The 17,718-nt window shown below is 39.9% G+C and overlaps 1 protein-coding gene across 1 annotated transcript in view; it reads left to right on the top strand.

Moving 5' to 3' along the window:
• The window catches only part of LOC101529516 (cytochrome P450 2C14-like), a 116,338-nt gene that overhangs the window by 80,442 nt on the left and 18,178 nt on the right, over positions 1-17,718 (top strand). Inside the window, exons 1-4 of the mRNA XM_058671988.1 lie at positions 12,185-12,352; positions 13,952-14,114; positions 14,422-14,571; positions 16,464-16,624. Coding sequence (XP_058527971.1) covers positions 12,185-12,352; positions 13,952-14,114; positions 14,422-14,571; positions 16,464-16,624 — 642 coding nt within the window. Of the gene's footprint in view, positions 12,353-13,951; positions 14,115-14,421; positions 14,572-16,463; positions 16,625-17,718 lie in introns of the transcript that reaches the window.

Genomic DNA, 17,718 nt, shown 5'->3' on the forward strand with positions numbered 1-17,718 from the left:
TGGTAGCTGTCATGTTGCTAGTGGGTACTGAGTGAATGCTTCCAAGTCAGGAACAAAGTATGTTAGATTTTAGAAGAGCATGCAACGGACACTTCTAACATACATATCTTAGAAATTCTGATTCCTCTCAATGTCCTAACAACTCACTGTTCATTAGTTCAATAATGTAGCATTTTAAGTAAGCTTTGCACGAAGTAATAATTTACTTCAGTGGTTCATGGTCATGACTACACATTGCAATCTCTTGGATGTTTATCTTAAATTCCCAGTAGCTGGATTGTGTCCCAGTACGATGAAACCAGAATTTCTAAAAACACTCAATTGATCATGTAAAGTTCATGAAGTTGTTGGTAAGATTAAACATTAATGGGCACAAGTGAACTGAATCCTTTGTCATCTAATTGCATGCAAAGAGAAGCCAAGTCTATCATTTAATCATCTTGCCAAAGTTGCATACCAGCATCTAATCATGAGGAATCTTCGGACAACCTCAGATTGAGTGACATTTCTCAGACTCTCAGTCTATGCTTTTCTTTTGTTTTTTTATTAATTATTTTGCATTATGTGACAGTTTCATAGGCTCTGGGAATCCCCCCACCCTCCCCACACCCCTCCCCCCTCGTGGATTCCTCCACCTTGATGCAGTATTACAGTTCAAATTCAATCAAGATTCTTTCCTTGCAAACGTATACCAAGCATAGAGTCCAGCTACTTATTGTCCAGATGGGTTGAACAGTTTCTTGGAGAGACCATTTCTGGTCCGAAGTTAGAGCTGGTAGAATATCATCCCAGTCAATTAAGAGTCCCAATATAACATCAACAGCAATTTGCAACATTATGGAATTGACATGGTTTTGAGTAACCAGTATGTTTAAAAAAAAAAAAAAGCAAGTTCTTAACCACAACCTATGATTAGCTCATTGACATTTCAATTTTAGTTTATATACAGGACCGGCTGCTATATACCTTAAAATGGCTATAAGGTACCATTCAGCTGTCTCGTGTCTATTTCATTTTTGTATTTAGCCATTTGTTGTGTTGAAGTATAATTTTGCTGATCTTGGCAGATTTTAGGATAATCTAGACTGGCTTGTAACTCTAACAAGACATTTGTCGACAATTAAGGTGCAGAACATTTTTTTTTTGGTGGGAGTGTGCAGGAAAATCCTCAACACCATGGTGAGGAGTGACTAATCTTTGTGTCCCACCCAGTGAGGCATGAGCCAATCCACGCCAGGTCTTTCCTGTCAGATTTCAAGCTCTACTTTTTGTTGTTTGTCTATTTATTTTAGGTTTTTTTTTTAGTTTGTATGATTGTTTGTTTGCTATGAGGGGTTTTCAGAGCGATCCCAATGGTCATTGCAAGGGAGATTGGGGGTCCAGAGGTGGAGCCAGGCTCGGACCAGAGAAAGCTCTCCTCCCTGGTCCCGAAGGACGTTTATTGTTTTCTGTTTCTGCGGACCGCTCAGGGCTTCTGGTTGTCTTTCCGATGACGTTGGTTTCTGCACGGTAGTGTTTGGACTTCTTTCATCCCCTGCGGAAGCTCCGGTTGGGGGTGGGTGACCTCAGAGTACTTGGCCTCCGAAGGCATCCAATTCCCTGTGGCCTCCTTGGCAGTTGGGATATAGTCCTTGTTGCTCATATTAATAGTTTTTGGTGAAGGTCTTTGAGTCTTCATGGTTGGGATCCAAGCTTCCTCCTTACCACCTGCTCCACTCTGGAGTGCACCCCTGCTCCATTCACATGACCTCCTGTTAAGAGGTTGTCAGGATCGCAACCAATTCCCCCCTCATGCATTGGTATAGTAGTTTTATTGTTGTTTAGTGCCGCTTTGAGTCTGTTGTCTATGAATTACCAGATTTGATCTTGATAGGCTATATTGTACTTTTTCCTCACTCTTTTTATGGTCCTGAAAGATTTCCCTGCACTCCCTCCCCATTACGGATTAACATAGCATATTGAGGGTATAGTAGGTTTTACAGTTTTTCGATGTAGATCTTAAGTATTCTGACATTAATTGTTGGTTTATAGATTATATCACATTATCTTATTGCATTGGATACAGGTTGTTAGAGATTGCACTAATATTACAATATACAGGTACTATCTTCCAAGTTGTCATCTTTTCATCTCAGATTAAGGCAAATATGTGTTATTTAACCTTTTGGGATTGGTTCATTTCTCCTAGCATGATGGATTCCAGTCAGGCCCATTTGACCACAAAGAACTGCATTTCGTTTTTTTTAATAGCTAAGAAATATTCCATAGAGTAGATGAACCATAGCTTTCTTATCCAGTCTTCTATTGATGGGCATTTTGGTTGCTTTCAGATATTTGCGATTGTAGATTGTGCTGCTATGAACATAGGCGTGCATGTTGTTTTCTTGTGTAGGAGATGTTTTGGATATATCCCTAGGAGTGCTATTGCTGGATCATGTGGTATGTTGATTTTCAGTTGTTTGAGTATTCGCCAAACTGATTCCCATAGAGGCTGTACAAGTCTGCAGTCCCACCAGCAGTGGAGAAGGGTTCCCTTTTCCCCACATCCTCGCCAGCAAGTGTTGGTGGTATTATGTATGTGTGCCATCCTTACTGGAGTTAGGTGGTACCTCATTGTTGTCTTCATTTGGATTTCCCTTATTGCCAGGGAACTTGAGCATTTTTTCATATGCTTGTTTGCCATTTGGGATTGTTCTTTTGTGAAATGTCTGCCCATTTCCTGTGCCCATTCCTTGAGCAGTTTGTTTGTTCTGGTGTTTTGGTTTCTCTGGAGATCTTTGTATATTCTGGAGATCAGCCCTCTATCTCCTATGTCGTGTGCAAAGATCTTCTCCCATTCTGTAGGTTGTTTTTTTACTTTGTTGATTGTTTCTCTAGCTGTACAGAAGCTTCTTAGTTTGATGAGGTCCCAATTTTTAATTTTGGTCTCGATTTCTACTGCTTTTGGAGTCTTTTTTAGGAAGTCAGGGCCTACTCCTAAGTGTTGCAGTGTGTTTCCTACATTTACTTCCAAATGTTTGAAGGTTTCTGGATGTAGGTTTAGGTCTTTTATCCATTTAGATTTGATCTTAGTGTTGGTGAGAGATGTGGGTCTATCTTTTTGTTTCTGCAGGCTATCAACCAGTTGTCCCAACAGGATTTATTAAACAGACCTTCCCATTTGCTTGGATTATTGCCTGTCTTTTTGTCAAAGATTAATTGACTGTATCTGTGTGGGTTTCCATCTGTTGTTTCTATTCTGCTCCACTGATCTTCCTCTCTATCTTTGTGCCAGTATCAGGCTGTTTTGATAACCACTGCCCTATAGTATGTCCGTAGATCCGGTACTGTGATTCCCCCTGTTAAGTTCCTGTTCTTCAGAGTGGTTCTGGCTATTCGTGGTTTTTCATGTTTCCAGATGAATCTGTGTATCATTTTTTCCAGTTCAATGAAGAATGCTGTGGGTAATTTGATTGGGATTGCATTGAAGGTATATATTGCTTTTGGTAGTATAGACATTTTGATGATATTAATTTTGCCTATCCAGGAGCATGGGATGTTGTTCCATGTTTTGAGGTCTTGTTCTATTTGTTTTTTGAGTGTTTTGTAATTTTCTTCATAAAGGTCTTCTACGCTTTTGGTTAAATTTATTCCCAGATATTTCATGCTTTTCTCTGTTATTTTGAATGGTAGCTTGTTGGTTAGATCTTCTTCCATCTTGCGGCTGTTTGCATACACTATGGCTGTTGATTTTTGTTCATTCTTCTTGTATCCTGCCACTCTGCCAAATTCTCGTATGAGTTCTAGGAGTCTTTGTATTGAATTTTTTGGCTCTTCTATGTAAAGAATCATGTCATCTGTGAATAGTGAAAGCTTGACTTCTTCATTTCCAATTTGGATTCCTTTGATTTCTTTGTCTTGTCTTATGGCTTCTGCAAGTACCTCTAGGAGTATATTGAATAGCAGTGGTGATAGTGGGCAGCCTTGTGTTGTTCCAGATCTCAGTGGGAAGGGATCCAGTTTTTCTCCATTTAGTATGATGCTGGCATTGGGTTTTTCATATATTGCTTTGGTTATATTGTGGATTGTTCCTTCTATCCCCACCCTGGTTAGGGTTTTTAACATGAAGTGGTGTTGAATTTTGTCGAAGGCTTTTTCTGCGGCTATTGATACTATTATATGGTTTTTGTTTTTCAGTTTTTGGATGTGACATATCACATTTATGGATTTCCTTATGTTGAACCATCCCTGCATTCTCTGGATGAAACCTACTTGGTCTGGATGGATGATCTGTCTGATGTTTTTTTGTATTCTATTGGCTAGGATTTTGTTGAGAATCTTAGCGTCAACGTTCATCAGGGAGATCGATCTGTAGTTTTCCTTCTCTGTTAATTCTCTGTTCGGTTTGGGGATTAAGGTGATATTGGCTTCATAGAATGAGTTTGGAAGAGTTGCTTCCTTTTCTATTGTTTTGAAGAGCTTGTAAAGGATTGGGGTTAGCTCTGGTTGGAATGTTTTGTAGAATTCTGCGGTAAAACCATCTGGGCCTGGGCTTTTCTTTGTTGGGAGCTCTTTAATCACTGATTCTATCTCTGATTCTGTAATGGGTTTATTCAAGTCTTCTGTTGCTTCTGGGGTGAGTTTTGGTAAGTCGTGAGAGTCTAGGAATCTTTCCATTTCCAAGTGGTTATCGGATTTGTTGGCGTATAGTTCTTTGTAATAATTTCTGATTATTTCCTTAATGGTAGTAGTGTCTGTTGTTATGTTGCCTTTTTCATCTTTGATGCTGCTAATTCTTGCTTTGTCTTGTTTTTTCTATGTCAATCGGGCCTGTGGGGTATCTATTTTGTTTATCCTCTCAAAGAACCAGCTTTTTGATTCATTTATTTTCTGAATGTTTTTTTTTAAAATTTCTTTCTGATTTATTCTTGTCTTGTTTTGATAATTTCTTGTTTCCTCTTGTTTGTGGGGTCCTTCTGCTGTTGCTTTTCCAGTTCCTGGAGGTGTGTGCTTAATTCCTGCATTTGTTGCCTTTCTTGGGCTTTGATGTGCACACTAATTGCAATAAACTTACCACATAACACTGCTTTGACAGTATCCCATAAGTTTTGGACTTTTGTATCTGGGTTTTCGTTGGTTTCCATAAATTTTTTGATCTCGTCTTTAATTTCTTCTCTGACCCATTGTTCGTTTAATAGCATATTGTTCAGCCTCCAGGAGTTTACGTGTTTCCTGGGACATTTTGAGTTGTTGATTTCCAGTTTCACTCCGTGATGGGCTGAGAAGGTACATGGTATGATTCTTATATTTTTGTAGTTAGTTAAACTTGCTTTGTGTCCTATTATGTGGTCTATCCTGGAGAAGGTACCATGCACTGCTGAGAAGAAGGTGTAGTCTGTGGCCTTAGGATGAATAATTCTATAGATGTCTACTAGGTCCAGTTGTTCTGTTGTTTGTGTGAGTTCTGTGTCTTCTCTGTTGAGCTTTTGCTGCGTTGATCTATCTATTGGTGTTAGTGGGGTATTCAGATCTCCCAGAATTATCGTATGTTCATCTATGTCTCCCTTTAAGTCCAAAAGTAGTTGTTTCACGTAGCTGGGTGCATCTGGGCTATGAGCATAAATGTTAAGAATGGCGATTGGCCTGGCGGCGTGGCCTAGCGGCTTAAGTCCTCACCTTGAAAGCCCGGGATCCCATATGGGCGCTGGTTCTAATCCCAACAGCTCCACTTCCCATCCAGCTCCCTGCTTGTGGCCTGGGAAAGCAGTTGAGGATGGCCCAATGCATTGGGACGCTGCACCCATGTGGGAGACCCGGAAGAGTTTCCTGGTTCCTGGCTTCGGATCAGCGCGCATTGGCCTGTTGCGGCTCACTTGGGGAGTGAATCATTGGACGGAAGATCTTCCTCTCTGTCTCTCCTCCTCTGTGTATATCTGGCTGTAATAAAATGAATAAATCTTTAAAAACAAAAAAAAAAAGAATGGCGATTGGTTTTTGTTGGATCCTCCCTTTCAAGAAGATGTACCCCCCTTCCCTGTCTTTTTTGACGTTCGTTACTTCGAAGTCCATATCATCTGAGAATAGGACTGCCATACCAGCCTTTTTTTCTCGTCCATTGGCATGGAATATTTGTTTCCACCCTTTCACTTTTAGTTTCTTGGAGTTTCTTCTGGTTAGATGTGTTTCTTGCAAGCAGCGTATAGTTGGGTCCTGATTTTTAACCCAGTCTGCTAATCGGTGCCTTTTGAGTGATGAATTTAAGCCATTTGTGTTGAGGGTTAGTACTGAAAAATTATAATTTTGCCGTGCCATATGCCTGTGTTTTTGGGGTTGTTGGTAATTGATTGTCGTTTCTGTGGATGGACTTTATTGAGATCTCCCAGATTGCCATCGTTGCTTATGGCTTGCTTCCTTTTTCTCTGGGAGTAGCACATTTCTAAGGAGATTTTGTAGAGTCGGTTTTGTGTTGGCATATTCTTCTAATTTCTCTTTGCTGTGGAAGTATCTAGTTTCATTCTCGTATACAAATGAAATCTTTGCTGGGTAGAGTATTCTTGGTTGACAGTTGTTCTCTTTCAGTACTTGAAAGCTTTTGTTCCACTCCCTTCTTGCCTGGAGCGTCTGTTCTGAGAAGTCAGCAGTGATTCTGATGGTCCTGCCCCTAAATGTAAGCTGATCTTTGGTTTGTGCTAACCTTAGGATTCTTTCTTTGTATTCATTGGAGGGTAACTTGATTACCACGTGTCTTGGGGAGGATCGTTTTGGGTCAACCCTGTGGGGAGTCCTCTGGCCTTCCTGAATTTGGATTGGGTTCATGTTCCAGGTATTTTAGAAGTTCTTCTGCATAATTTCCTCAAGTACTGGTTGTATGCCTGTCTCTCTTTCCACTCCTTCTGGGAGCCCCATGATTCTGATATTCGACTTCTTGATGTTATCGTTCATCTCCTGGATCATCTTGGTTGCCTTGTGTAGTTGTGACTCCAGTGAGTAAATAATCTGCCTGCTTTCATTCTGGGAATCTTTCAAGTCGGACATCCTGTCTTTTGCTGCTGTAATTCTGTTGGCTAAGCTCTCAACTTTGTTCTTCAAGTCTAGGATCTCGTTTTTGAGTAATTTTGTTTCTGTGATTATGTGGTTTTTTAAAATCTTTGAGCTCGTCCCATCGTTTTTCATTGTCTCTGAAGAGTTTTATAATTATTTTTCTGAACTCCTTATCAGAGACGTCTTCAATTTCTTCGTCTGTAATCTCTGTGATTGACCAGGCTTTATGGTGGCTTTTTGGGATGGCGCTAGCTGTTTCTACTTCACTAAATCTCTTATTCTGTCCCATACTTGTGGCCCAAGGTGTTGCTGAATTCTCACCCTTGACCTCTGTTGCCACCTAGTGGTTGGCCTGAGGTCTTGCTGGCCTAGGTTTTTGTTTTCCTTCTGGACCAGGGAGTTTTTGTTTTTTCCTTTCCCTTCTGGGTTTCAGGTTTCAGTGCCTCAGTTTTCTGCGCCTAGGCGCCCCAATCTCATCTCTTGGGTGTTTTTTTTTTTTTTTTTTTTTTTTTTTTTTTTTGTCTGAGGCACGGGATCTGGCAGACCCCGCTCCACCGCCTCTTTCCCCTGGACTGGGTTGGCCCAGAATTTAGATTAGTTGTGATCCTGGGGATTTCACCCTCGCTGCCGCAGCTGCCAGCTACTGCACTTCAGCGTCCTAGTGCCCTCCTGGTACAGTGGCGTTTCGTTATGGGGGAATGTGTGTTAGTTAGCCGTCCCTGTCTTTGCCTGGGTCCCGCCAAGGTTATTAATACTGCCACCAGTGCTAGAGGTTTCAGCACTCCTGCAGTTTCTAGCCACCACAGGAGGGGCTTTGTGCAACGATTTCCTAAAGTTGCCTGTATCTCCTCTGGTTAAAATTCGCGCTGGCCTTTCCCCTGCTGGGTTCTTAACTCACCCTTTTCCAGCCGACAAGCCATGCGCTAAGCCGAGCCGCTGAGCGTTGCCTTGGTTTTTTTGTGTTGTTGCTATTTTTGGTTGATTCTCCAGATTGCGTGGATCTTGTTGATTCCGCAGTGTCCTGGGGGGTTCACACACCTGCTTATACTATTTTTAATTATACTTGCTCCTTCTTCTGGCACTTTTTGGCCCTCTCTCTCTGCCTTCCTCCTTACATCAACCCTCCATGGTCGGCCATTTTTTTTCTCTCCCTAGTCTATGCTTTTCAAAGACAACAAGCTCAGAGTTATGCTGGAAAGCAAAATTGGGGGAGGTGTGGAATCAAGATGGCGGAATAGAGTAAGGACACATTTAAACATATGGAGAAACATTTAATCAGGATGAAGCAGAGAGGACACATTCCAGGAAATAGGAGAGCACAGAACAATAGCAGAGGAGTACCTGGAGACTGACAGACACAGGAAAGCAGCGATGTGGTGTTGCAGTGACTGATACTCCAGTGGCATTCAGCTAACAGCTATCTGAACTCCACCAGCAACGAGGTGGGAAGCAACTTTTACTGGGAGCTTGGGCAGTGAACCCAGAAAAAGAACTGTTTGTCCTGCTGGTCCGTTTGACTTGACCAGGAGCAGAGACAGAGCAGCAGATCACAGATGGGCAGTGTGAGAACAGGGTGGATTTCATAGCCCAGTCAGCCCCCTAGAGCCGAATTGGGAGCCATTTTGCATAAAGAGGAAAGGGCAAGGGAAAGGACTGAGCATGCGCTGAGCTGGAAGTGACCTCATTTCTGACTCAGTGAACTACATCGAGGTGAAATTCTACAGGTTCCATTCAGGGCAGGTCTGGGTAGCCCTCAGATCTGACGGCCAGCAGATCAAGAACTGTAGTGGTGGTACGTCAGGTGCCATTTTATATACTGTTGCAATAGCTTTGGGACTGCAGGGGACAACAGTGAACTGCACATGTGCTGAGCTCATGAGAACTCGCTGAGTTACTGGATTGCACTGGTCCTGCAGGAAAATAATACCGACTGTGGCATCATACCTCTCAAAATAGGTCCGTGTGGCACCCAGACCTAACGTCCAACAGGATTCGGCAAGATCAGCATCACCAACAACCTAATTATATAGATTATTAAATTATCCATTCTAAGTTATTGGGCTTAGGAGAAACAAAGTCTTAATGTATTTATCACTCTAAAAAATTATAAGGAGTTTGCTCTTGAATTTTTATTTTTATGTTTATTCTTATAAGGTCTGTTGAAACCTCTACCACTATGTTAGCGCAACAGGTTCATACAGCTAATCATATTAATTATCTTTCTTGTAATATTAGCTATGTCTTATTCACACAGAGAAGTATGGATAAAAATTAATGCATTTAAAAACCTGTCATTTACATTTACAATGAAATCTAACACTTGAAAAACTAAATTTGCTACCACTTGCCATGGCAATTATAAATGGATTTGTGTTACTTTCCTTTATTATAATGATGCACAGTTGTCTTGGGATGATATTAAAAGTCATCTTCAAGATATATGGAACAGTATTTCCACTACTCTTAGTATTCAACAACTACACTCCCAAATTTGCACCATCTCCCATTCTTATCCTCAAGCTCTCTCTGCAGGAGATGTTACTAATCAATTTTTATAATCTATTATATCTTTTGTTTCTGATAAAGTGTTTGCTTCTTTTTTATATTAATTTGGGAACTACACTAATTATTCCTCTTATTGTACTATTTTGTTTTGTCCCTGTCTTCATCCAATGTCTAATGTATTACTTCAAACCACACACAGGGAACTTTGTACCCTTCAATTTGATTATAACAGAGGGGGAAATGCAGAGGGCCAAGCAGTTGGGTCAGATGGCATGTATTTTGTAATGATTCCCGCTCTTTGGTTAGCAAGTCTATGAAAAGTTTCTGTCTGCATGGTAAGTCCCGGCAGAATGTGTCTAATCACCTCTTTGCTGCCTCACCTCATTGTATGGACACTTGATCACCTCTCTAATATTTCATGGAATTCTCTTAAGAATGTTGCTGTTGCTTTTAGCAACTTAAGGCAACGACACACAGCTAAAAGTGTACAATAGTAGAATTGAGCCCACAATGTCCCCAAACATCCTGTAATGTGCCCACTTTGTCCTGGAGCTTGCTGTGATATAAATAATATTTTCCTTAAGCAATGGCTTGATAATATCTTGGAACAGATGGTAATTGTTTACTGTGCAGCCTTGAACTGCTACAACACATGAAATGATGCACTTCGGTTTCTCACCACGGAAAGCAGAAAGTATATGGGACATCTTCTAAAGGGAGACAAATGTGAACGCCCAAAGAAAAGTGGTCTAAAACTTCTACCTTATTTGACACTTATATTTAGGGGAAGAAGACAGTTTGTAAAGATAAAAAGAAGTTTCTTGTATAGGCCCTCTCTTCATAGAAGGGCTGAGTTGTCCTGATCCTGTTTCACTGCCCTTTAACAAAACAAAAGCAATTGAATCAGTACTAGGTAAAGGAAATGGTAATTAGTACATGACTGATTATAAGATTTAATAAGGAATCTATGGTTTATGCCTTTATAAACTCCTTTCACCCATGAGCTTTGTTTTCTATTCTGTATTCTTGACATGTTAAGTGATGTTAGTTTAGATTTAGTGAAAATTGATTTTGGATATAAGTAAACTACTTGTTACTATGTAACTGCATGTGCTGCCAATTGTGGAGTTCCTGGCTTCAGCTGGGTGACTGCAGGTTTGAATGAGTAATGGTTTACTGAAAATGTTTTCTTTGAAGTTAAACAATATAATGTTTTTTAGAATTGATTTTTAACCATCCTTTTAAATTTTTTTCCAATTTTATTATATTTTTGACAATCTTTACATAGTTAATTATGGTAAAAAGTCTCAAGGGTTATAGGAAAGTGGGTTAAAACTATTATTTGCACATTGTTTCCTTCATGTATCTGGGGTAAGTGGGGCTATTAAGGGAGAAGCCCCACCCAGTCTCCCACTCATTCCAGATCCCAGATGTGGGGCCTGCTCTGAGGGTCTTATTCAAGTGGTTTTGATAGCTCAACAGTTATGAATGTTGCCAATCTCACCACTCCAAGCTTGGTGAGGTCGTTCAAGAATCCACTGATTAACATAGTCCATCTTAATTCTCCATTTGCCCAGTTTTTCACTGCCAACATATGGCTGAGGTGGTTAATTGACTTGTTCTGTCCTCTGTCTTTTCATGGTTAGGATTCTGAGTCCAGCAGTTCGATTGGGGAGAACCCCAAAGAAACTTTGTCTGAGGTGTTCCCAGATCAGATTCTTGTATGTATTAGCAAGTACAGGGCCAGCACAGTCCATCACCCCAATCAGCTGGCGGCTGCAATTGCTGGGTCGGTAACCATTCTTTTAACCATGAAGTAAAAGTGAAACAAATGGATGCTGTGCAAAAGCTTATGATGATTTCTGTATAAATAAAAAGGCAGCTTTTTTTAGTTGTCCATAATGAGCTTCATGCCATAGTGGTTCATGCCTCCCTTTTCTTGTCTTCTCAATAATACATGCATCCTTTGCAAGCTCTCAAGTCATCTGGAGTTGGTCTCTGGCAGTCCTATATGATTCTATTCTTCCCCTAAAATAAAGGGTCCTATCTGCATTCAAGGTGTTTCACGGTGGAAGGTGTGAATATTTCATTGTCAAGCTGTTCTGTCATCGAAGTTGTAGAAGTATGAGTTCTTTCACCTGTCATGCTTAGTACTCTGTTAGTTTAACAGATTTAAAATTTGTAGTCTTGCCCAGTTTCAAGGAAAATATTCTTGTATTTCAGAAAATGTTATAGGAACAACACATTTTTGGGATACTTGGATTGCCCTTAATGCCATTAACTCCCACCTGACATCAATGTAATAAAAAAATAAATTGAGCAATTTTTCAACTTGTTATTTCATTATATCAGTTCTTCATTCTCATGGCTCTTGAAACCACTGGGGTAGGGCTGGTTAAAAAGGCCACAGAAGAATTTCTGTGTCCCAACACACCGAATTGACCAGAACCTCTGACTTGGAAGGGACTAAGGGTGCAGTGAAAAACTAAACATTAGGAAATAACATCTTGTTTTCATCTTTATCAATGGACCAAAGTTCACTCAAAGTGCATCTAGCCCACCTGAGGCAGTACAGGTCAAGCACACGTGATGAGCAGGGAGTTCTATAACAGCCTGTGGTTGTCAGCTCCCACTTGTCTCAGGCAGAAGAGGAGGCTCCATGGATCCCACAGTGGTGCTGGTGCTTTGTCTCTCCTGCTTGCTTCTCTTTTCACTCTGGAAACAGAGCCATGGGCGAGGGAACCTCCCGCCTGGTCCCACTCCTCTTCCAATTCTTGGCAACATCCTACAGATAGATTTTAAGGACATCAACAAATACCTAACTGAAGTAAGTATGCATTATCATGCTCCAGTGGTTTGTAAAGGATAAGTGATCTACTCCAGGGTTAAAAAATTCTGTATGTTTTTAAGCTAATTACTGAAGTATTTTATTTCAAAGAAACAATCCCTTGGGATTCAACTTTTTGATGTTGTGTTCTCAGAAATAGTTGTAAGAAAGTAATGCATTCTTTCACTTTCTCTCTAGATGTCATCTGTTTACGTTGAGCCTAAATCTATATGATTTCATACAACAGTTAAGTCACATTGTAGTATGTGGTTGTGTGAGAAATGACATAATAACTAATACATAGATTGTGAAGAAATCTATTGTTACGTTCTATTGAATATTAAATCTTACAATTCTATAAAAATCACTGTACTTTTTCTGCATATTAAGTAAAAGAACTAAAATGCCTTTTGTGGGTATTTTTGTAATAATATTTTCTGTTATAAAGAAGGCATTGCCAGACAGTACCATCTGTCGTGTAGATTGACAGTATACAAATCTAATGCCTTTCTGTGACTTTCTATCTTATATAATTGGAGGTTTCAGCTTGATTTCCACCTAAGGACAGCCTAAGTTTGAGTTTACAGGGATATTTTAATCATTTCTCTGCTATGTGCTGATAAGACCAGTATGCCATATAGTTAAAGACTGTGAATGTGTCTATTGAGAATGTTAAACATTTTCCTCTGAGCTTCTGGCCATCATCCAAAATTATTACCACAATAACTTAAAAAATGAGACAGAAACCAAATGTATTTTAATCAATAAATGTTTCATTTGTACTTAAAAAAAAGAAAGTAATGCATTTGGTCAGTATAGAAGCTTTTAGGCAGTAGAGTGGAGTCAAAATAATAAAATCCAGTGTTTGTTTGTTTCACGCTCTTTTCACTAATGGCTTAGTTTTCTCAAAGTCCATGTTAATACAGTGTTTTGTGATAGCTGATTTTAGTGAAAAATCATCTAGTGTTTATTTCTTGTATTTGCTTTGATAACCAAGAGAGTTAAACTTCAGGGAAGCAAATTGTTACTGTTGTCCAGGAAATCTCTATGGTTCTTCAGTACAAGTGAATAAAGGAGAGAATGAGCCAGGATCTTCTGGGTGGTAATGGAATGCATTTGGGCGTGTGCAAAGACACTGTCTGTGGCAGTGAATACACAGTACGGGTCAAATGATCTTTACATCAGCTCTGTGTGTTCTTGCTGTACCTCAGTGGTGCCCACTCTCTGTATGCTGGTTGCTCACATAGAGCTTTACTTGGCTGGCCTTTTGAGTTCATGGGTGACTGTAAATCTTGTATTCCTTACTACTGAGTCAGCTTCCCATGGTAGGAGGTTTGTAGGTGATCCAATTATTGTCAGTGCAGCTGGGTGGGAGGTCCTATCTTAACTGTGAACCCTGATAAATTTTCAGGTATGAGTGTCACCAAAGCACAGTTTAAATATGGGCCTTCTCTTTATTATTCATAAGACATAGACATATAACTTCCAGAATGTTGATGTTGTAATTGACAGAACAGGATGATTGACAGGAAGGTGTTCATACCAGCTCAGTGATGCACATAATGTAAACCAAGTGAGAACTTTTCTTTCCTCCCTCAGCTGTCTGAAGTCTATGGCCCTGTGTTCACTGTGTATTTGGGCATGAAGCCCACTGTGGTGTTGTATGGTTATGAAGCAGTGAAGGAAGCACTAATTGATCTGGGAGAAGAGTTTTCTGGAAGAAAGGACTTGCCAATAAATGACAAAGTTAATAAAGGATTGGGTTAGTGTTCACATCTATGTGTTCATGTGTGTTTACATGTGTTCACATGTTGGCATGTTTATTATTATTCTCCGTATTTGCTTACATGTTGTCACATGAGTGTATGTTCACATGCATGCTTGTGTGTTACATGTTTGTTTACATGCACATGGTTGCGTGTGTGGTATTGTGTGTGTGTGTGTTGGTGGTAAAAATGGGGATTGTTAAGGTTGATAAAGAAGTTAGGGGATCCTCCTGTAGAGCTTTTAAATGCCAGCTTCCTCTTCCTCTTCTTGGATCCTCCTTAACTTTCCACTTCTTCACTCAGGAGTTGTTTTCAGCAATGGAAAGACATGGAAAGACACCCGGCGCTTCGCACTCATGACCCTGCGCAATTTCGGGATGGGGAAGAGGAGCATAGAGGAGCGGGTTCAAGAGGAGGCCCGCTGCCTTGTGGAGGAGCTGAGGAAAACCAATGGTGGGTGGCCCTTTATTTATTACTTATTTTTAAACCACACTTATTGTATTTTTTGATGATGCTCCCATAATTGAGAAATGTGTTTGTGCATTTGCACCGTTGAGGGGCGGTAGGTCGAGGAATGGAGGAAATTGGATGAGACAATTGCTTCTATTTTTTTTTTCCATCTGTACTGGGAGTAGAAGAGATAGATGGAGAGTGGGCTGCTCCCAGCTGCCTAACCACATGAGTACTGGGATGGGAACTGCCACTTGAAGTCATCCTAGGATCTGGTGGCTGACCCTTTAAATGTCCATAAGAAACCTCTCTCCTGTCTAGTGACAGCCTTGGATGGACTCACTGCAAGGATAGTGAGCAACTGCATTCTTTGTCGTGGTTTTCATCTCCCTGGAGGAGCAGGGACTGTTTGAAGCAGAGTCCAGGGAGCTTCTGTGGATATTTAGCTGTTGTGCATCACATACTGATCATTACACAGTTTTGGGAATAGAAGCCTCACAGGACTATTTTCTGTTCTTGCTTTGTTTTTGCATCCTCATTTTCCAAAGAGAACATAGTGTTTTTATTCCTGTAACACAATTGTGGAACAATATTCTAGAACATTTCACCAGAGTGCATGATGGGAATGACTTGATCACACTATGATGGAGCATGAAAAGGCATCAGACACTATCACTAATTGGCCTGCATTTGTAGTGTGAACCTCCCAACATGATCTAAGAGATTTTCAGTGTTTGTAGGGCTTTGATTTTAACTGCCTAGCACTCTTTTAAAGCACTTAATATCTATCTGTTATTTAATTCCTCATCCATCTGTTACTTAATTCCTCATCCATTTGTTATTTAATTTCATATCATTTCTTTATATTCTCCTGATTTAATTCACCTTTAATTATCTCATGATGTTACATTTTTTATACATATAATATTTAGTTATGTCTTAGTTATAGCAATTTAATTCTAATATTGCTCACATAAATACAAAAAACAATGCAAAATAGAAATCTTCATCTTGTTGTGTATGTAAAATGATGAAATTGACCTCAGTGATGGTTCATATTGAAAATTCATTGTGACACAGTATTCTGTGATGGCTATGTAGCACAATAATCTATAATTCCACAAGAGCACAGACTTAGTGTAAAGAAAAGGTGTGCAGCCTGGTTAGTGGTGCTGGGCATTGTTTTCTATTGAAGAAGTACGTTTCCTCCCACCTCAAAGGCTCTAAAGAGGCGATACCTCATTTTACTTGTGGTGTTTGCCATGCCAGTTTGATTGGAAGTTGTTTAACTTCATTGTAATTTTAGGCAAACAAGTCTTGGTCAATTTTTATTTGTGCTGTTTTCCCTGGCTTCCATGAATTCTAGCTGTCCTTAGTTGTTCCATCAAACCCCTGAATTGTGTCAACCCTTTCTCTTCTTGGTTTTCGTCACTCTGCAGTTTCTACACCCATTTTCCTTAATTATTGAATATGTGCAAAAATCCCTCACCATTTCTTCCTTAATTGACTGTTCCTTTTCAGGATAGATATAACTGTACACTGATAACTTGAGTTATTGGGTGTTTTAGGGTTTTTAGTGGTGGGCTCTAAGGTTTTCCCTTTGGCCTCCAAATAACATTGACTTGGGGTCAGAGTCCTGCGCACAGAGGCTGTGATGTTTCCTCTGGCGTTGGGTGTTCCTGAAGCTGGAAGACTGTCATTCAGTAAGGAATGAGGTCAACAGTCCTTTCTGGGAAGGGGAAGAGTGTTGTTCTCAGCACTTTGAAGATGATGCTGGTTAGGTAATTTGTACATAGTTCCTGTTTTAGAGTCTAAAATCACCTGTGTCTCATAGTTCAAAGTGTAGGAGGTTTGTATGGCTTTTCTAATGGTGCTTAAAAATGTTTTCCCTTCAGCCTCACTGTGTGACCCCACCTTTATCCTGGGTGCTGCTCCCTGCAATGTGATCTGCTCTGTGATTTTCCAGAGCCGTTTTGATTATAAAGATCAGAAATTTCTTAACTTGATGGGAAAATTCAATGAAAACTTCAGACTTCTTAATTCCAGGATTGTACAGGTGAGATGATGTTCCCTCTTCCTGATGAAACATTTCCTCTCTTCACTGACAAGCTCAGGATTGTACATTGCAGTTCTCCACTTTTCAACATTGACTTTGCAACATGTTTTATGGTAATTTGGGAGGAAGTTAAATTCTGTTTAGGGGTTTTTCTTTTTCTTTTTCAATTTGGGCAATGGCTCTTTTTATCATATTTTTCTTTCAGATTAGCTATTTGCATAGTGACATTTTCTAGACTGTTAAAATTTTGTGTCTGTTGCTCTGTGTGTTCTGCACCTTTTCTGTTCCCTTACCTTGTTTGCAACTGGTATCGTCAGAGATGAAACTTTAAGTGCAAGTGAAAAATGGGAAACAGGAAATATTCATTACATATATACAATGAGAAAGAGAGCAAGTATGAAGTGATATGTATATATATATGTATATATAGAGATAGACTGTATATACGTCTGTATATACTATATATATACATCTCTCTCTATATATATACGTACACACACATATATATATATATATAGAGAGAGAGAGAGACAGAGAGAGAGAGAGAGAGGGACAAAAATGAATAAAGGAAGGAAGGGAGCAGGAGAAAGTGAGAAAGTGAGAAAGGAAAGAAAGCCAGGATCTGTGTTGGGGCTCTTCTGACCTCTGTTTTATATGTTGATCAACTGAACCTCAGTGTCAGTAACAGGTGAATGCTCAGGATTCTCAAGTTTTTTATTTCAGTTTTTAAAAAAATTATTATTAAACATTATTTTCCTTGAGTTTTCTTGAATGGCTGAGACTGGGAGAGACTCAGGATCAGATAGACATGAAATGTCTATCTTCTGATTTCCTCTTCAATCGTCCGCAACAGTAAAAGTGTGCCAACTCAAGTCTGGAATCTGGGACATGATTGAGTTTTTCTGTGGGTTGCATGGATGCAAGTATTGAAGCATCACCTGCTGCCTCCCAGTGGATGTGTTACCGGGAAGGTGAGAGTGGCAGTTGTTTTGGGACACGAGCACAGAGACTAAAGTTAGGAATATGTCCCATGTGAAATCTTTATTAAGTAACAAATTAATTATTGGAAATACAGATATAGAGAGAAAATACAG

The sequence above is a fragment of the Ochotona princeps genome, chromosome 13 (genome assembly GCF_030435755.1).
Source record: "Ochotona princeps isolate mOchPri1 chromosome 13, mOchPri1.hap1, whole genome shotgun sequence".
NCBI lineage: Eukaryota > Metazoa > Chordata > Mammalia > Lagomorpha > Ochotonidae > Ochotona > Ochotona princeps.